This window comes from Leucoraja erinacea, unplaced genomic scaffold, assembly GCF_028641065.1.
Source record: "Leucoraja erinacea ecotype New England unplaced genomic scaffold, Leri_hhj_1 Leri_332S, whole genome shotgun sequence".
NCBI lineage: Eukaryota > Metazoa > Chordata > Chondrichthyes > Rajiformes > Rajidae > Leucoraja > Leucoraja erinaceus.
The window spans coordinates 61,313-82,500 of NW_026576233.1; the positions used below are offsets into that span (position 1 = coordinate 61,313).

General features: G+C 44.4%; 1 protein-coding gene across 1 annotated transcript in view; it reads left to right on the forward strand.

Annotated features, from left to right (window-relative positions):
* The window catches only part of LOC129693529 (regulation of nuclear pre-mRNA domain-containing protein 2-like), a 61,871-nt gene that overhangs the window by 19,409 nt on the left and 21,274 nt on the right, over positions 1-21,188 (forward strand). The window contains 3 exon segments of the mRNA XM_055630338.1: positions 10,258-10,387; positions 16,603-16,703; positions 19,495-19,533. Of these exon segments, the coding sequence (XP_055486313.1) occupies positions 10,258-10,387; positions 16,603-16,703; positions 19,495-19,533 (270 nt within the window).

Here is a 21,188-nt window from a genome sequence, read left to right on the forward strand (position 1 = left end):
TACTAGTGCGGAGACGGAAGCCGGTTATGGAAACATCCTCGTAAAAATCAAAGTTCTTTGGCAAAAATCTTCTCCTCATTATAAGAATTATTATACCAGAATTATAATTTATTAATACAAACTGTTCCCCCGCAACGTTGATTACACTGCGAGAGGGATAACCAAAGTTGGGTTGGGTTACTGAAATGCATGAAGAAAAGGCCCACTTTCCGTATTACACGTCAGCCCATTGCATTTAGTCGTCTATCTATAGGATCTTTGGCATGTACATGAACGAGCGACCAGAGCAAGCTGCTGAGGTGGCAAGAGGTAAAATGTTTAAATGACATCTGAAGAAGTTCATGGATAGAAAAGGGTAGAATGAAGGCTAATGGGACTCCCACAGATAAAAGATCTTGGTCGACATGGAGGGGCTGAGCTGAAAAGCCCATTTCCATGCTGTATAACTCTGATTGCCATGATAACATTTGTACAAAGTAAAGATACTGTCAGCATGTACAGCCAGATGTCGCTGGACATTTACGTTCATGGGGAAAATACTAATATTTTTAAACTATGTTGGTTGATGTGCATCCATGCACAAACAAAGTAAGGTTTCATATCTTATTATGCAAAGGTTTTCTAATACGCTACCATTCAAAGGTTCATTTATTGTCACATACACCAATTGGTGTAGTGAAATTCGAGTTGCCATTGCAGCACATTAATAAGAATACAACATAACATTATAAAGAAATTTAACATAAAACATAACATTCACTTCTGGTCTTGACCCGAAACGTCGCCTATTCCTTCGCTCCATAGATGCTGCCTCACTCACCCGCTGAGTTTCTCCAGCATTTTTGTCTACTATTCACTTAGTGATTTTATGTTAGCCCATACCTTGTACTTCTTCTGTTGCTTCTTTTTCTGTTTCTTTCAAACTTCATTTGAGGGATATGAGTATAGGGGCAGGGAGGTTCTACTGCAGTTGTACAGGGTCTTGGTGAGACCACACCTGGAGTATTGCGTACAGTTTTGCTCTCCTAATCTGAGGAAAGACATTCTTGCCATAGAGGGAGTACAGTGCAGGTTCACCAGACTGATTCCTGGGTTGGCAGGACTTTCATATGAAGAAAGACTGGATAGACTCGGCTTGTACTCGCTAGAATTTAGAAGATTGAGGGGGGATCTTATAGAAACTTACAAAATTCTTAAGGGGTTGGACAGGCTAGATGCAGAAAGATTATTCCCGATGTTGAGGAAGTCCAGAACAAGGGGTCACTTTAAGGATAAGAGAGAAGTCTTTTAGGACCGAGATGAGAAAATCATTTTTTACACAGAGTGGTAAATCTGTGGAATTCTCTGCTGCAGAATGTAGTTGAGGCCACAGTTCATTGGCTAGATTTAAGAGGGAGTTAGATGTGGCCCTTGTGGCTAAAGGGTCAGGGGAATGGAGAGAAGGCAGGTACAGGATACTGAGTTGGATGATCAGCCATGATCAAATTGAATGGCGGTGCAGGCTCGAAGGGCTGAATGGCCTCTACTCCTGCACCTATTGTCTATGTTTCTATTCCTGATGGCCTGTGGGAAGAAACTCCGTCTCTTCCTCTCTGTTTTCACAGCGTGACAGCGGAGGCGTTTGCCTGACCGTAGCAGCTGGAACAGTCTGTTGCTGGGGTGGTAGGGGTCCTTCATTATGTTGCTGGCTCTGGATCTGTACCTGCTGGTGTATAGGTCATGCAGGGGGGCGAGTTTAGTTCCCATAGTGCGTTCGGCCGAACGCACTACTCTCTGCAGAGCCTTCCTGTCCTGGGCAGAGCTGTTCCCAAACCAGATTGAGATGTTGCCGGACAAGATGTTTCCTACAGCCCCAGAGTAGAAGCACTGAAGGATCCTCGGTGAGGCTCTGAATTTCCTCAGCTGCCTGAGGTGGTAAAGGCACTGCCTTGCCTTCTTAAAAGCTGCGAAACAGCTTATAAGAGAAAAGTCATCTATATAAACTGAAAGTAGACAAAAATGTTGGAGAAACTCAGCGGGTGAGGCAGCATCTATGTAGCGAAGGAAATAGGCAACGTTTCGGGTCGAAACCTTTTTGATTTATTTTTTCAGCCCGTAGTTGATGCATGACTTTACTGGCATGTCTGTGGGGCCAAACGTGAATAAAAATTGTTTAAAACTTGGATCTAATTTTCACTAAATTATATTGCGAAAATGAGTTAAATAAACTGTTGGAGAAGCACAATATTGTTTCCAGCTTGCTGAATTAAAGAGTCTGGTGCTGCACTGACATGTGTTTAAGAAGGAACTGCAGATGCTGGAAAATCGAAGGTAGACAAAAGTGCTGGAGAAACTCAGCAGGTGCGGCAGCATCTATGGAGCGAAGGAAATAGGCAACGTTTCGTGCCGAAACGTTGCCTATTTCCTTCGCTCTATAGATGCTGCCGCACCCGCTGAGTTTCCCCAGTACTTTTGACTACCTGAACTCTTGGATGATCAGCCATGATCATTTTGAATGGCAGTGCAGGCTCAAAGGGCCGAATGGCCTCTACTCCTGCACCTATTTTTTATGTTTCTATGTAGGTTGTGCAAGGGCTTACGGACATCAGGACACAAGGTCACTCATTGCATTGTACCCAGGTTCTAATCTAGCCTTGCAGTCACGATTTATGTGGTTGATCCAATTAAGTTTCTGATGAAATGTGGGCACTACCTCCCCCTGGATTTATGTGGGGAACTCGGCAATGGGAGTGCTATTGAACGTCATGTCCAGGCGGTTAGACTCTCTCTTGTTAGCGGCAGTCATTTGTTTGCCTCTTGTACAGTGCAAATGTTATGCCCCTGTCCCACTTAGGAAACCTGAACGGAAACCTCTGGAGACTTTCTGCCCCGCCCAAGGTTTCCGTGCGACTCCCGGAGGTTTTTGTCAGTCTCCCTACCTGCTTCCACCACCTGCAACCTCCGGGAACCGCACGGAAACCTTGGGTGGGGCGCATAGTCTCCAGAGGTTTCCATTCAGGTTTCCTAAGTGGGACAGGGGCATCACTTTCCACCAAGCCTGAATGTTGTCTGGATCTCCCTGGGCACATGTGTGAACTGGTTCCTTTACCGAGGAGTTGTTACTGAAAGTGATCTTTGCACAAACGTCAGTGAACTTCTCCACATCTAACATTCCAATGGAAGTAAGGTAATTGGTGAAGCAGCTGAAAGTGGTTGGGTCAGGGACTCTTGCCTTGTGGAACGATGCAGTAATGTGCTGAGACCGGGATAATTGTCCTCCCATCAGTCACAATCACCCTCCAGACGTTGGTGCCCTTGATCCTCGTTGCTCATTGCCTTCAGTTTTACCAAGTTTCATCATTGTCACAAGGTTAAAAACTGTCTTTAGCAATATCTCACTTTGCTTTTGAAATACAACCCATTCTGACTAAACCCTTCTACATCTCTAATTTCCCTCACCCCTGACACTCATGGCCCTGTCCCACTGTACAAGCTAATTCAAGAGCTCTCCCGAGCTTAAAAAAAAATAAAACTCGTGGTAAGCACGTAGAATGTACGTAGCGGGTACGTCGGAGCTCGGGACGTCTCTTAACGGTTCGTAACGCTAACGGCAGCTTTCGGGTAAGCTCGGGAAGAGGTGAAGATTTTTCAACTTGTTTAAAAATGTATACGAGAGCCCTGAGTACCTACGAGTGGCTATTACCGTAATTCTCTGAGTTCGAATCCAGGGAAACTCGGGAGAACTCTTGAATGAACTCGTACAGTGGGACAGCCCCATCAGTCTGAAGAAGGGTCTCGACCCGAAACGTCATCCAATCCTTCTCTCCAGAGATGCTGCCTGACCCGTTGAGATATTCCAGCATTTTGTGTCTATTCTGACTGAGGCTATGATGAAGTCTGGAGCAGATTGATCCTGGTGAAATCCGAATAGGGCATTGCTGATGAAACCTTGCACTGCTTTGTTCTTCTTCTTCTGTGGAGTTTTACGGCAGCCGGCATCCGCAATGTTGCATTGCTGCCACCTTCTGGCTTCATTCCACAGTACTCACGTCTTTATATTAGATCCTTTTTATAAGCCCAGAGGCCCTCAAGAAATCAAACAACAACTTTATTCCTTTTCCTTTCCCTCCACACTCTAGAATGTTCTTTACTGATATTTCTGTCAATCCAATTTTCCTCATTTCAATGATCATCAATCCTCTTTCTGTCCCATATCTCCTACATGCAACTAGGGCATGCTGAACCGGTTCTGGTTGATGGCATTCCTCACACAGCCCAGTAGGGTGTTTTCCCAATATTTTTAATGTGTTGTTCAGGTGAGTGTGTCCTATCCTCAATCTTGTTAATACTACCTGTCCCCCCCTCTTCTTGCTGTAATGCCCACTCTGTTTTGTAGCGAATAGAGGTGTCTCCCCTTTGTCTCCTGTTCCCAGTATTGTTGCCATTCCTGATTTATTTTCTTCCACACAATGTGTTTTCCTTCAGATTTGGATAGTTGTAAGTTTACCTCTATGTTTCTGTTTTTTACAGCCTCCTTTACCAATTTATCCACCTTTTCATTCCCTAGAACACCAATGTGTGCTGGGACCCACAACAAAGTCACGTCACGTCACTGCCCCTCCTTGTCATTTGGCTTAATAGTAGCAGGATTTGATAAACAAAGTCAGGCCGCCTATGGGATGCACCAGACCCAATACTCTGGATTGCAGATATTCACCATGGAATAACGAGTCGCTACATATTACTACTTTACATGGTTGCACCTGTTCCATCCACCGAACTGCCATCAAAATAGCGTACAGTTCCACTGTATATACTGCCAAATAATTGTGCACTGCTTTGTTGATTAACACAATAGTATTTAGATGTTATCTAGTCTAATTGGATTGGTCCTGCTTGGTGTTGACAGAACACACCTGGGCATTTTTCACATTGATGGATAGTAGTTGTATCTACTAAAACAGCTTGGTGAGGGGAAGTGGTTAAAGAAAGAACTGCAGATGCTGGAAAAATCGAAGGTAGACAAAATGGAGCACAGGAATAGGTGATGTGTTGGGTCGAGACCCTTCTTCAGACTGATGTGGAGGTGTGGGGGGAGGGGGGCGGGAAGAAGAAAGGAAGAGGCAGAGACAGTGGGCTGTGGGAGAGCTGGGAAGGGGAGGGGAAGGAGGGAGAAAGCAGGGACTACCTGAAATTGGAGAAGTCAATGTTCATACCGCTGGGGTATTAACTGCCCAAGCAAAATATGAGGTGCTGCTCCTCCAATTTGCCATGGGACTCACTCTGGCCATGGAGGAGGCCCAGGACAGAAAGGTCGTATTCGGAATGGGAGGGGGAGTTGAAGTGCTGGGTTTATTCCTTCGCTCCATAGATGCTGCCTCGCCCGCTGAGTTTCTCCAGCATTTGTGTCTACCTTTGGTGAGGGGAGTGGATGGTCCTGAAGTTCAGGTCTTTATGACTACAGCCTGGAAGACTGATTCCACAGCTTTTTCATATATGAGGCCCTCAGCCATTTCTTGGCATTAGTTAGGGTGTATCAATTAGCTGGGGGTGAGCTTCTGTGGTAATGGAGGTTTATGGACAAAGCTTGAGATGGGTCATCCACTGGGCACCTTAGGCTGGTTGCAGCTGCCTTTAATACGCATTGTGGATGGTTTTAGAGTCCTCTCTTCCCAAAGGCTGTTACTAACACATGCATCATGAGCAGGAATTGCCTGCACTGCCATTGAATTAAATCATTATCGTCACCTTAATTCTGCAATGCCAGCTGCCAGTTAATCTTTTTTCTCCCTTGCACATTAAGTATCTATCAACCTCTTAAAACACTCTGCTTCCACCACCCTTTGAGAGTTTCCCCAACAGGTAATTCCTTAGTTTTTAAATGTGGTTCCTGCTTTAAATTCTGTCACATAAGGAAACATCCTCTCCATGTCCCTCTTATCAAGACATCTCAGAATCTTCTAAGCTTCAAGATCAGTTTCTGAGGTTTCAATTAATCTTCCACCACCCATCGTGACTCGTGGATGTGATAGGAATAGAAACATAGAAAATAGGTGCAGGAGGAGGCCATTCTGCCCTTCGAGCCAGCACCGCCATTCATTGTGATCATGGCTGACCGTCCCCAATCAATAACCTGTGCCTGCCTTCTCTCTCCCCATATCCCTTGATTCAACTAGCCCCCAGAGCTCTATCTAACTCTCTCTTAAATCCATCCAGTGATTTGGCCTCCACTGCCCTCTGTAGCAGGGAATTCCACAAATTCACAACTCTCTGGTTGAAAACGTTTTTTCTCACCCCGGTCTTAAATGGCCTCCCCTTTATTCTAAGACTGTGTGGCCCCTGGTTCTGGACTTTATGTAAAATGTAGAACTTTGATCAGATTTGTTGGCAATGAGATGGGCTCATTGTTTACATTGCTTGTTATTTGCTGTTTGGCATACATGCACTTCTGTGTTGGTTAGCTTATGGCTGATGCTCCTATTAGCATCCCTTCTACGCTCGTGAAAGCAAATGATCCCTCAGCTTGATTTTCATAACAAAATGATGAAACTATAACAGTCGGCCCTTGAGATTACTAAGGGAAAAGCAACAAAAATGTCCTTGCTCATTATTCAATTGCTCCTACGCAGGATTGAACTGTGCTGGAATGTCTTTTTACAGTTTGCAGACTGCTGGTGTAAAAGATTTAGATATTGGAGGTGACAAGCCCGCTATCAATTTGTAACTGTAGAAAAGAATGATGGAGAGGCATTAAGGAATAAAAATGTTTCACAACCTGTGAAGTGGATGTTGGTTTAATAAATGTTTAAGAAAGAACTGCAGATGCTGGAAAAATCGAAGGTAGACAAAAATGCTGGAGAAACTCAGCGGGTGAGGCAGCGTCTATGGAGCGAAGGAATAGGTCTCGACATGAAACGTCACCTATTCCTTTGCTCCATAGATGCTGCCTCACCCACTGAGTTTCTCCAGCATTTTTGTCTACCGTTGGTTTAATAAAAATAATTTCAGAAGTTACCAAAAATGTTTAAGACAATGGTCCATACTAGTTCATCATTAAAACAATATCCTTAACCCTCGGGCATAGGCTGAACATGTAATGTATTCCAGTCTGTATTTTAAGACTCCTTGATCCTGCTTTGACCGATTTTTCTGCTGTGAAATAAACCTCTTTAACTTAAGGGCCTGTCCCACTTACGCGACTTCTTCGGAGACTGTCGGCACCCGTCGTAGGTCGTTGCAGGTCGGCGAAAATGTTCAACATGTTGAAAATTCAGCGGCGACCAGAAAGCCGCTACGACTCTTTGGGCGACTGAGGAGACCATACAGGCGACATGTCGCGGGGTGAAGCCTGTATGGTCGTGAGTAGTCGCCCAAAGAGTCGTACCTTGCTCTGGATTTTCAACATGTTGAACATTTTCGGCGACCTGTAGCGACCCGTGACGGGTGCCGGCAGTCGCCGAAAAAGTCGCATAAGTGGGACAGGCCCATAAGTTTGGGATTGAGAATGAATGTAAATACAATTTGAGTAAAATTTACGACCGAGACTGCAGGTCCTCACTCTACCTCACTACCCAGGAGTTGCAGGTATGTTGGTGGTGATGGTATTGGAGCATTTGAGGAGATGAATTAAAAGCACATGCAACAAAGATTTACTAGAATGTTGCCTGGGTTTCAGCAACTAAGTTACAGAGAAAGGTTGAACAAGTTAGGGCTTTATTCTTTGGAGCGCAGAAGGTTAAGGGGGGACTTGATAGACGTTTTTAAAATGATGAGAGGGATAGACAGAGTTGATGTGGAAAAGCTTTTCCCACTGAGAGTAGGGAAGATTCAAACAAGGGGACATGACTTGAGAATTAAGGGACTGAAGTTTAGGGGTAACATGAGGGGGAACTTCTTTACTCAGAGTGGTAGCTGTGTGGAATGAGCTTCCAGTGAAGGTGGTGGAGGCAGGTTCGTTTTTATCATTTAAAAATAAATTGGATAGTTATATGGATGGGAAGGGAATGGAGGGTTATGGTCTGAGCGCAGGTATATGGGACTAGGAGAGATTACGTGTTCGGCACGGACTAGAAGGGCCGAGATGGCCTGTTTCCGTGCTGTAATTGTTATATGGTTATATGGTTAAACCTTGTGTACAGTTAGCAGTTGCAGTGTTATTCTTTTTACAAGAGTAGGTGTACAGGCCCAATGTGGACATTACCCATATAGACATGAGCTCTTGGTTTGATTCTCAAGAAGAATTTTTTTTAACTCGTATGATCAGCATCAGAAGGAGACTTCAGCGTGGTACAACAGCATTGTGAAGAATATCGTTTTCATATCGGGTGCACTCCATACAACCATATAACAATGACAGCACGGAAACAGGCCATCTCGGCCCTTCTAGACCATGCCGAACGCTTACTCTCACCTAGTCCCTTCTACTTGCACTCAGACCATAACCCTCCATTCCTTTCCCGTCCATATACCTATCCAATTTATTTTTAAATGATAAAATCGAACCTTCCTCCACCACTTCCACTGGAAGCTCATTCTACACAGCTACCACACTCTGAGTAAAGAAGTTCCCCCTCATGTTGCCCCTAAACTTCTGTCCCTTAATTCTCAAATCATGTCCTCTTGTTTGAATCTTCCCCACTCTCAATGGAAAAAGCTTATCCACGTCAACTCTGATATAAATTAGTTTTTGCATGTTGGCTGGTGTGGGCAAGATGGGCCGAAGGGCTTGTTTCCATGCTGTAAGACTCTATGACTTACAATCTTGTAACCATGGCTAATATTGGTGCTATTGTAATATTTCTCACAGAGATGCTGCCTGTCCCACTGAGTTACTCCAGCATTTTGTGTCTATCCTTGGTTTAAACCAGCATCTGCAGTTCCTTCCTACACTAATATTTGTGCACTGAGACACAAATGGGAAACACATCATCCAGGTTCTCATTCCTATTGTACTCGCTATAATAGTTGAAAGAACAAAGTTTTGCCGTCTGGATTGAATTTTCAATTCACTTCACATGTCATCCACAAGTGAAGCAGTCCCTGGCTGCATGTTGTACACCTGGACAGAAAGCCAGGCTTGTGGCCTCCTCGTAGGGGGCATGTGACATTTGCATCACGGCCCAAATGGCCATCTCCATCAAGAGAGTGTCCGCTCAGCTCCCGTGGCATTCAGTGGCACTCCCGTTGCTAAGTCCATCTTGATGATGAGAGCCATTTGATCACCACCTCAACTTTGTAAGCCACACAAAAACTGCAACGAGCCAGAGCCGTTATGAAGATCACTTGAGTTTGAAGAAGGGTTTCGGCCCGAAACGTTGCCTATTTCCTTCGCTCCATAGATGCTGCTGCACCCGCTGAGTTTCTCCAGCATTTTTGTCTACCTTCGATTTTTCCAGCATCTGCAGTTTCTTCTTAAACACTTGACTGGTGGGAGCAGAAACAACCACAGAGCAGTACTGAACTGCTATCGATCTCTTTGTTGGCCCTCGGACTATCCGAAGAAGGCCGTGCTATAGAAGGGTCTCGACCCGAAATATTGCCTATTCCTTCGCTCCATAGATGCTGCCTAACCCGCTGAGTTTCTCCAGCACTTTTGTCTACCTTCGATTTTTCCAGCAGTTCCTTCTTAAACACTCTGACTATCCTTGATCAGACTTTGCTGGCTTTACCTTGCACTAAACGTTATTCCCTTATCATGTACCAGTATGCTGTAAATGGCTGGATTGTAATCATGTATTGTATTTCTGCTGACTGGATAGCACGTGACAAACGCTTCTCACTGTACCTCGGTACACGGGACAATAAACTAGACAGCAACAATCCGGTGTGGAAGTTTGCTACTGGAAATATTGCCTGGAGCCAAACCTAATGGTGTTTGTGTCCCTGAACGTTATAAGATTGAAGGTAGCCAAAAATGCTGGAGAAACTCAGCGGGTGAGGCAGCATCTATGGAGCGAAGAAAATAGGCAATGTTTCGTCCTGAAACGTTGCCTATTTCCTTCGCTCCATAGATGATGCCTCACCCGCTGAGTTTCTCCAGCATTTTTCTCCACTGATTTTCCAGCATCTGCAGTTCCTTCTTAAATGTTACAAGATTGAAATTGGTTTACAATCACCAGCCCTTTATGCCCACATAATGTTCGTATATGATTCTGCAGCTGATGTTGCACTGTGTAGAATATTTAATTTTGGTAAATTAGAAAATGATATTGCACTTTTGTCCAACCTGCCAGAGTACCACCGCAAACTAATAAAGCTTTCTGTTTCCCCCTTTTTTAGCTTCAATCACCCATCGATTGAACCTGTTCTATGTTGCCAACGATGTTATTCAGAATTGCAAAAGGAAAAATGCGATTATATTTCGGGATGCTTTTTCAGAGGTCCTAGTAGAAGCAGGTGCACTGGTGAGGTAAGGGAAGACTTTAAAATGCATATTTCTTGCCATTCACTTTCAATGACTATGTGTGTGACTTCCCACTGTCTCCGTTATGAAGGACGGGGCAGTCATTTATGTTGCAAAGGATGTGTGTTGGGCAGGTCTTTGGCAACCGGGAGCCAGAGAAAGGAGTCAAGCGCTCCTATTAATTGCTGGGCAAAGATAACCAGATGGAAATGTCCTGCAGGCTGAACATTATGCTCACCTGATCTAGTGTATAACTTTTATTGTATCACTTAGAGTAACTTGGGCAGTGGGCAGGTGCTATAGACCTGCACGGGAAGGTAGACGCTCCCGCCCCCACGAGTCTCGGGCAGATGGGGCTCGTCAGCCTGGGAAGGTGGTCCATCTAAGAGAGGGAAAACTCTGATTTAAAACCTCCACTGCCTTGTAGCCATATCCAGTCATGGAAATGGCTCCAGGAGTAAACCTCAAGAAAATCCAGTCGGAGCCCTTTTATTTAGAATAATTTATTCCAAATAACAAGTGGTCCCACATGAGGACACACCATTATAATAATATAATAATAACTTTATTTATAAAGCACTTTTAGACAACATTAGTTACCACAAAGTGCTGTACATGAGAAGTCAACAAAAAGTTATTACAAACTACTAAAACCATTAAGACGACAGGACTATAAAAACAGTAAAAATTAAAAGACATTAAAAGCACTAAAACAGGAACAATGTCTCAGCCAGTGTCGAAAGCCAGTGAATAAAAGTGAGTTTTTAGGGAGGATTTAAAGATGGACAGTGAAGGGGCCTGTCTGATCTGCAGCGGCAAGGTGTTCCAGAGTGCCGGGGCAGCAACAGAAAAGGCTCTATCCCCTCTGAGCTTCCGCTTAGACCTTGGTACCTCAAGGAGCAACAAACAAAATTATCAACAAAACTTGTCTTAAACTTTTGCTTCATAGTTTGTGTCTTTCCCATTTTTTTTATTGTACCATGTCTTAACATTTCTGATATCTTTGTGTAAAATCTTTTGAAAATTTGCTATATCCCATGTAATTCCCTTAAAAAAAAAAAATTGCAATGTGACCCATCAATCTGCAAACTGATGTAGCATGAAATGTTATTCATTATTTTCCGTGTAGATGGTTTCAGGAATAATTTAGTTTACTTCCTGGTGCATACTCTTCCCCCTCTTTTGAATGGATTGACAACATGTTGTCAGTCTGCACTTTTAGCTGCAGTGAGGTCTGTATTAAAAATAAGTCAACCTAGATCTGGAGAATTATGTGGCCAAATCATAACTGGTTTGTGGCACTTAATGAAAATCAAAATAAATAGACACGACGAACTAACATTATTGAATCCGATTGCCTTTTTAAAGAAAAATCACTATCAGCTTGATGCAAATAATATGTCGGGGTCACCAATATAGAGGCACAAACGTCGTGAATAAATGGATTCTTTATTTAGGCATTGTAGGTTGGAAATACATGGGCGTTTAGCACTCTAACATAATAGTTGTTGTTGAGAGGCGGTTGCCCCGTGAGCTCAGTTTAGCTCCTGCTGCGGTGGCAGGACACTCTCATGAAGTGAGAGGAAGCGGGAGAGCAAGAGAGCGAGAGAGGGAAGGTCAGTTCTTATATACTAGGGCACACCCACATATATCCCGTGACCCCTTCCCAGGGTTACCGAGGATTCGCACAGCAGGAGTGGCCTAACCACGACAACACAAGCCGCTACAACATTAATAATAATTGATCATCTTCACCATGTGAAGTGCAGTGAACTATTTAAGATTCAGATTCAGATTCAGATTCAATTTTAATTGTCATTGTCAGTGTACAGTACAGAGACAACGAAATGCATTTAGCATTTCCCTGGAAGAGCGACATAGCAAATGATTTGAATAAATAATAATAAGTGTCCGGGGGGGGTGGCGATTGGCAGTCACCGAGGTACGTTGTTGAGTAGAGTGACAGCCTCCGGGAAGAAGCTGATATCTGATAACAGATATTTAATTTATTTTGTGTGTGTGTGTGTGTATAAGGATGTTTTAAGGGCCTGTCCCACTTTCACGACCTCTGACGAGTTTGCCCTTGACTCGTACTCACAGCATGGTCGTCACGAGGTCGTAGGTAGGTCGTGATGCTAGTCGTAGGTACTCGTGGCATCAAGTAGGTCGCGGTGTTTTTCTAGCCTGATGATAAAATGTCCACGAGTAAAAAAGGTTGTGAATTAGGTCGTGAAAGTGAGACAAGCCCTTTACAGTCCCAGGCTGCGATATTACATTGTTGGTTGAAGCTCCTACACGATCATGTCTAAATGTGTCGCAAGCTATCATGTGTGAATTTGATTGGGAGCGGTAATGTTTCTACCTGTCAAGTTAGTGTTGCGTCTATCCTTGTTGCACTTGTCCTTGGCAAGTTGCTATTGTGCTGACAAACTATAAACATGTCCCGATATTATATACGACTGTAAGATGCCCGGGGGGGGATCTGGCCACACAATTTGCAGTGATAGCCTATCGGCAGCATCTTCTGATTTAAAAGTAAAAGTTTGACAGTAATTTGTGGAATGCTTACATGTGAACTTGTTCATTGAAATTCCGTAGCTGCTATCAGAACTGTTGTTGAAGTTAAATTTTCCAATATTAAAAAAAACATCACAGTGCTTTGGGTATTTGTAAAGTATTGCCATTGCTTTAAATGTCAGAATGTTTCAATGTCATTTAATATAATTGTTTCTTTCCGCGATACTGGTTAACATATCTGGTTGTACAAATCTGTGTGTTTGTATGTGCAAAGTAATTCTTCCACATCAGTGTTTCATGATTCTGCGATAAAATTGTTTAATTTATTTTTTGTTCCTATCTTATTCCTGACCATGTCCGATCCTGTAAAAGGCTTAAATGTTTTGTCAAAATTGTGCTGTAGTGTTTTACTTCCCAGTACACTGTTTGTTGGGACACTTGAGTGTGCTGGGTTGGAATTCCTACACATTTGGTGTGCATGGTTGCTCAGTCTGCTTGTTGCTGGACGTCAGCACTTTGCTTTAACTGCAACCTTCCCGCAGCCCACTTTAGGGGAACGTTGATCTCGGAGGTCACTAGAGAGATGTGAACATCGTGGGAGGTCAGTGCCGAAGCTTGTTATTTGTTTGGAGATGCAAGAAACCGCAGGTGCTGGTGTCTTGAGCAAAGAGCAAAGTGCTGGAGGAACCCAACGGGCCAGCCAGCAGCTGTGGAGGGAATTGGCAGAATGAAGAAAGGTCCCGACCCAAATAGATCGCCTGTCTGTTCCCTCCATGGATGTTAACTGACCTTCTGAGTTCCCCAAGGTAGACAAAAATCCTCAGCGGGCGAGGCAGCATCTATGCAACGAAGGAATAGGTGATGTTTCGGGTCGAGACCCTTCTTCAGACAAGCAGACTGAAGTGCCCCCAGCATTTTTGTTTTCCATCGTGTTGCAAAATTAGTTTGATTTTCCTGATGTTAATTATTAGTGAAATGTTGTCACTTTTCAATTAACGTTGGAAATTGGTGTGGAGTTCTTGCATCCTTTTCCAAATAAAATGGGTCAGAAACTATTTTTTAAAAATGTAAGTAAATAGAACATGGGCTAATTTAGTGCAGAGTTATTGATAACCGGATAAAACATTTGTACTGAAATACACAGCAGGTTGGGCAAGATGTATGAAGTGAGAAGATGGTTTAAATGTTTAAGTTGTACCCTTATTGGAACTGAGGCCTATAAGATGAGGAGGCGTTTTAGTTGGACAAAAAATGCTGGAGAAACTCAGCGGGCGAGGCAGCGTCTATGGAGCGAAGGAAATAGGTGACTTTTCGGATGGAGACCCTTCTTCAGACCTTTTATTTATGGGGAGGTATTTTAGGAATGTGTAGAGGAGGGGAAATGGAAATACGGGCAGCGGTCAGTGGATGCATCAATTGCCTAAATTGATTGGTCAGTTTCCAAAGAGCATAATGGATATGAAGAAGGGTCTCAAGCCGAAACGTCACCAATTCCTTCGCTCCACAGATGCTGCTCACCCGCGGAGTTTCTCCAGCACTTTTGTCTACCTTGGTTTGAAAGATCATTGAGTAATCATCAATCATTGAGCTATCCCTCTCCCTCTCCCTCCTCCCTCTCCCTCTCCCTCTCCTCTCTCCCCTGCCTCTCCCCGGAGTTTCTCCGGCACTTTTCCCTCCCCCTCTCCCTCTCTCCCTCCTCCCTCTCCCCCCCCTCCCTCTCTACCCTCTACCCTCTCTCCCTCTCCCTCTCCCTGACCTCCCTTTCCCTCTCTCTCACCCTCCCTCCCTCCCTCTCCCCATCCCCCCCTCCCCTTCCCCCTCTCCCTCTCCCTCCTCTCTCTCTCTCTCTCCCTCTCCCCTCTCCCTCTCTCCCCCCTCCCCCTCTCCCCCCCTCCCCTCTCCCTCTCCCTCCCCTCCCCCTCTCCCTCCCCCTCCCCCTCCCCCTCCCCCCTCCCCCCCCCCCCCTCTCCCTCCCCTCCCCCTCTCCCTCCCCCCCCCCCCCCTCCCTCCCCTGTGACCCCCCGCTTCCCCCCCCCTCTCTCCCTCTCCCTCCCCCCCCCTCTCCCTCTCCCCTCCCCCTCCCCCTCTCTCTCTCTCCCTTCCCCCCCCCCCCCACCCTCGTCGTACATGTTTGCTTGTGAGTCTCAATTGGGCGTCATGTGCGTGTAATTTACACGACATAATTTACGCGTCACGACGCGCGTGTGGTGCGTGGCCACGTAGGCAGTGACGCACGGCGCCCCAGGATTTTGGAAGGTACAAATTCTTTGCGCGCCATCTGCATGAAGCGCAAATGACTCCCAAGTGGGACAGGCCCTTCATTGTCTGTACTCTTCTCATACTAGCCCACAGCTAACAATGGCCTGTTTCCTTTATTATTATTATTACCTTTTTGCAGATCTTTCATTCATTTGTTCTAGATGTGTCTACATCACAGTCAATATCTCTTGTCTCCCTCTCCCCAGACTCTCAGTCTGAAGAAGGGTCTCGTCCCAAAACGTCACCTATTCCTTTCCTCCATAGATGAGTAGGTTATATGTAGGAAGGAACTGCAGATGCTGGTTTAAATTGAAAATAGACACAAAATGCTGGAGTATCTCAGCGGGACAGGCAGCTTCTCTGGAGAAACGGAATAGGTAATGTTTCAGGTCGAAACCCTTCTTCAGACTAAGTGGACCTTCTTCTTCACAAGGTTATTGTCTGTTTAACCCTAGAGCTCACACACTGGGGAAGCAGGGTGGGGGAAAATGGCATAGAGGTGTCATGGCACAGCTAGCATAGGCAGGGTAAACACTGGAGGTTGTAAATAATAGAATTAATAAATCCAGCCGAACAACAGGCTTCTTATCCATTGAGGGGGAATAGTTAGTTGTACGGGGTCTTGCAGTTGTACAGGGTCTTGGTGAGACCACACCTAGAGTATTGCGTACAGTTTTGGTCTCCAAATCTGAGGAAGGACATTATTGCCATAGAGGGAGTGCAGAGAAGGTTCACCAGACTGATTCCTGGGTTGTCAGGACTTTCATATGAAGAAAGACTGGGTAGACTCGGCTTGTACTCACTAGAATTTAGGAGATTGAGGGGGGATCTCATAGAAACTTACAAAATTCTTAAGGGGTTGGACAGGCTAGATGCAGGAAGATTGTTCCCGATGTTGGGGAAGTCCAGGACAAGGGGTCACAGCTTAAGGATAGAGAGGAAATCCTTTAGGACCGAGATGAGAAAAACTTTTTTCACGCAGAGTGGTGAATCTCTGGAATTCTCTGCCACAGAAGGTAGTTGAGGCCACAGTTCATTGGCTATATTTAAGAGGGAGTTAGATGTGGCCCTTGTGGCTAAAGGGATCAGGGGGTATGGAGAGAAGGCAGGGATGGGATGCTGAGTTGGATGATCAGCCATGATCATATTGAATGGCGGTGCAGGCTTGAAGGGCCGAATGGCCTCTACTCCTGCACCTATTGTCTATGTTTCTATGTTTGTTCACATTTTTAGATTTAGATTTTTATCCGTTACAACTGATTGACATCTATGGAGGAGAGACTTTCAAGGTGACGGGGTCTGGGTATAGCACAAAATCCCCTCCTACACAACTCAAATACATTTTACCTGGTAATGAATGATCAAGTTTCGCAAGCTGAGCAGCTGTTGTGATTTCAAACCAGAACCGATTCACAAATGGCTGTTTACTTTTTGACGTTCTTTAGGGATCCTTCTATTCGAAAATCAGTGGACCGGATATTTACAATATGGGAACAGAGGAGTGTCTATCCTGAGGAACTGATTGTGGATCTCCGTGCTGCTCTCGGTAAGGCAACCCGTGCAAAAACCGACATATTTTGTGTAACATCTTCCAATCAACAGCAAACGGGTGATCATTACCCTAAGCAGCGCTATGTTTAAGAAGAAACTGCAGATGCTGGACAATCAAAGGTAGACAAAAATGCTGGAGAAACTCAGCGGGTGAGGCAGCATCTATGGAGCGAAGGAATAGGTGACGTGTCTGGCTGCCTCACCCGCTGAGTTTCTCCAGCATTTTTGTCTACCTAAGCAGCGGTATCATCTGCTGTTGAAGAGTCTGTAGGTGGACCATGTTGTTACCTTTTGTCCCTTTATTTAGCCTCTGACCCATCCCTTTAGTTTTTCAGACAAGGTACATCAGTGACCATGAAGGATATGAGTGGTCTCCAGCTTCGTTGGACATCTAGTGGTTTATTCGTTTGTTGTAGGCTCTGCATTCACTCCACACTCGTGAAATGTAAATCCAGTTTGTGTATTAAATATCAGTTTTGAGCATTTCCCACATCACCGAAAAACTTGGCTCGGCGATCGCTTCGCCCAACACCTCCGCTCGGTTCGCAATAACCCACCTGATCTCCCGGTGACTCAGCACTTCAACTCCCCCTCCCATTCCCAATCCGACCTCCCTGTCCTGGGCCTCCTCCATGGCCAGAGTGAGTCCCACCGTAAATAGGAGGAGCACCTCATATTTTCCTTGGGTAGTTTACACCCCAGCGGTATGAACATTGACTTCTCCAATTTCAGGTAACCCCTGCTTTCTCCCTCTTTCCCCTCTGCTTTCCAGCTCTCCCACAGCCCACTGTCTCCGTCTCACCCTTTCTTCTCCCCACCACCCCCACATCAGTCTGGAGAAGGGCCTCAACCCGAAATGTCACCTATTTCCTTCGCTCCATAGATGCAGCCTCACCTGCTGAGTTTCTCCAGCATTTTTGTCTACCAAAACATCACGCTCCTTTGCGAGACTGCATTATAAAACTTTGAATCTCGCCTGAATAAAATTCCCACGGAGGCCACCCAAAATTTGAAGCCTGCTTTTTTTAGTGGTTACTCATAGTTAACTAGGTGAAGCTTCACGGCACTTGCAAAGTGTGTACCTTGTGCAGTGATGGAGGGCCGAATGGCCTACTCCTGCACCTATTTTCTATGTTTCTATGTGGAGACAAAATCTAATGAAGTGCGCATTGTGGAAAGGATAGTGAAGATAGTTAAAGCTGCAATGTCCATCTCTGTGCAATAGAATCAACATAATTGTAAGTCAACGTTTAAAGTGTAGTGGCTTTCATTAACTCTCTCTAACTTCAAGTAACCCTTGCATTCCCTCTTACAGTACTCTTGAAAATGCATTTTTATTAGGCATATCAACCAATGTTACAAAATTTTTGAGATTTAAAAAATCAAGTCTGCAATTTATCCCATCAGATAAAGCATAACAATAAGTTTAATTTGACACCAAATTCAACTTTATATATCAAGTAATAAAAAGAGTTATAGTCATTTTCATACTCGGAATTTAGCATCTTGTTCCCTATTGATCTGGAGATTACTAGATCAAAACTTGGATAGTCAAACGCCCATTTCTTAAGGAAAGATTAACATTTTTAAATAGCCTAAGTGTCCAAAGATTATTCACAAATAATTCACAATATAACATGATTTTTATATCTAATTTACATTAATTTATAGGCCAAATGGAAGGAATTTAGTGTTCAATTGCTGTAAATAATTGCCCATTTAAATCGGCTTTCTAGTGGGTTCATGTGGAACGCGCTGGTTTTAGTAGGCTGGATTAGTGTCAAATGCCGAGAAAAATACTGCGGGATTAAAAAGTGAACTATTCGTTATAGATAACTTGAATATTCAGGGTTATATATATGCCCCATTTAATGTAAAAATAAGGTACATACTTTAATTGTTTGCTTTATAAAACCCTGTGGCTGCGAGAGGTTGCGAAATCAGAGAGTAATTTTAAAACTATGTGCAACTGAGGGCCGAATGGCCTTCTTGCTCGATTTTTCGTTAATGATTTACTAGGCTGAACATGTGCGATTAGTACAGCCTAGTAAAAACTTTTAAAACCCCCCCCCCTACTCCAAACAGCGCCAAAATCGCATGGCTGTGGGCAGAGACGATTCAGGTAGCGAACTACCTAGGTAAAGATAGTTGTTTAAGCTATATTAAATATCCACAGGGACCCAGTGCCCTCCTTTAAGTTATTTATGCCTCTAATATTTATTTATATTTATAGATAAAAAATAACGAAAGAAAAAGAAATTAGAAAAATAAGATAAATTATCAATAATACAACTTAGGAGATACTCTGACTTTGACTCTGACATCGGGGGGAGAGGGAAGTGCAGGGGAGAGATACGTTTTTTTTGCCTTCCATCACAGCGAGGTGGAGATGCGCTGTGATGGATGTCTGTGTAAATTGTGTTGTGTCTTGGGTCTTTTTTTTCTTGTATGTATGACTGCAGAAACAACATTTCACTTGAGCCTCTATGAGGTTCAAGTGACAAATAAATTGTATTGTATTGTAATGTAGGTACTCTTGCTAATTTCACCGTTAGTATTCCTTCGTTATCACCTGGTCCACAGCCAACAATGGACCCTTGTGGGCTTCACCCTTCCTGGTGTATTTGTATTTTTATTAGAAGCAGTGTGCAGTAGTATAGCCCGCGGCATATGACAAAATTGCAAACAAATAATAAAAGTGAAATCTGGAGCGGTTTGATGCAAGAAGACTTCAGGCTCGGCAGGCACAAAATTCACTATTTCTCACTTGTTTCCATCCATTTTAGTTGGACGAAAGACAACTGACTTCACAAAAGTGAAACCAGGTATGGATAAAACTTCTGGCAGGAGGGAAGATGTATTAAAAATCTGATTATTGACTAAACTATTGAATATATGGAAACGTTGTCTGTGTTGTTGTTTCAGCTTACTCTTGAAGCTGACAAACAATTTTGGGCCATGTAGGATACTGTGGATCTTGCTCTTTCACTACAAGGCAGTTTAGTCTGCCACTGAAATGTCTTTCACTATATTTAGTAAATTAAAATGCTAGTGATTAGTTGATCATTAAGTTCTGAGCTGTGTCGTGTGCCCTTTAATCTTTGTTTCTTGGTTTCCTGGTCCTCCAAAATATTCCAACTGGAATTTAAACTGGAGGTGGTGGAGGGAGGACTTAAGCCAGAGAGGGTTCTTGGGAAGAAAGAGCTACCTTAAAGGTAGTTGCATCTGGTTGGGTAACTATGGTAGGGTGGAGATTATTCCATGCTTGAATTGTGTCTTCACTGAGAAACTGCTCATTCTGGACTTCCACTTCCCTTAACATCTATAGACTTCTTCTTCAAAACCATTTGAGCTACTGCAGTTTTTTCTAACTGATGTACACCAAGAGAAATCGATAGAAATAATATAGAATTGTCCCTTCATCTCGGTTCTTGTTCCCATTCAACCTCCAACAGACAGGCACTTTGTGGATCCCCTTCTAACTGTCCCTACACCAGCCAAAGTAAGGGCTTGAGGGTGAGGGTGGGCAGGGGTTGGATATTCCCCTGGGAATTGGGTGGTGGGATGTTTGAGATGGGGTGACCTTGACTGTGGTGCCAGTGTCGACTTTCATCCTGCCTCAGAGGGCGGTGGAGGCGGGTTCTCTGGATGCTTTCAAGGGAGAGCTAGATAGGGCTCTTAAAGATGGCGGAGTCAGGGGATAAGGGGAGAAGGCAGGAACGGGGCACTGATTGGGGTTGATCGGCCAGGATCACATTGAATGGTGGTGCTGGCTCGTAGGGCCGAATGGCCTCTACTCCTGCACCTATTGTCTATTGTCACTCGGAGTGCTCCAGATGGTTGGGAGCGCTGTGAGCGCGGATCTGGGTGCGCTATCTTCTTCCGTCATACTCCAGTATGGGCAGTTGGAGGTCACGTACTGCACCGCTCACTGTGGCCCAGGAGACATGCGCCTGAGAGCTTCTGCAGAGACATCGCTGCATCGCAGTGTACTCTCTGGCATTCAAACCACAGGCACTAGACCAGTGGTTCCCAACCTTTTTTTGGCCATGCCCCACCTAATCACCTCTAAAATCCTGATTGCCCCCCCCCATGTGGTGATATATAATTCTTATCATTTAAAAAGGTGAACTCCGTTTCAGCTGAAGAAGCTTAAAACGCCAATACCTTGGTTGTAGTAACTACACAATAAAGACCTTTTTTACCCCAAAAAAATTATTTACTCAAAATAACATCTGAAACATAAACTACATATGTTTACCTGATGGAAAATACTAAAAAATAAAAATCGAAAAATTGGACCCAGACTTCAGTCGCGCTCAATTGCCCCCCCCCCCCCTTAAAAATCAAATTGCCCCCCTGTGGGGCGTACGCCCTACGTTGGGAACCACTGCACTGGACTCTTGCAGTCAGGGAGAATCACAGCTGAGCCCTGAGACCAGTGTGAAAAATATACATCTTCTGGATGCGCTGGGACGTA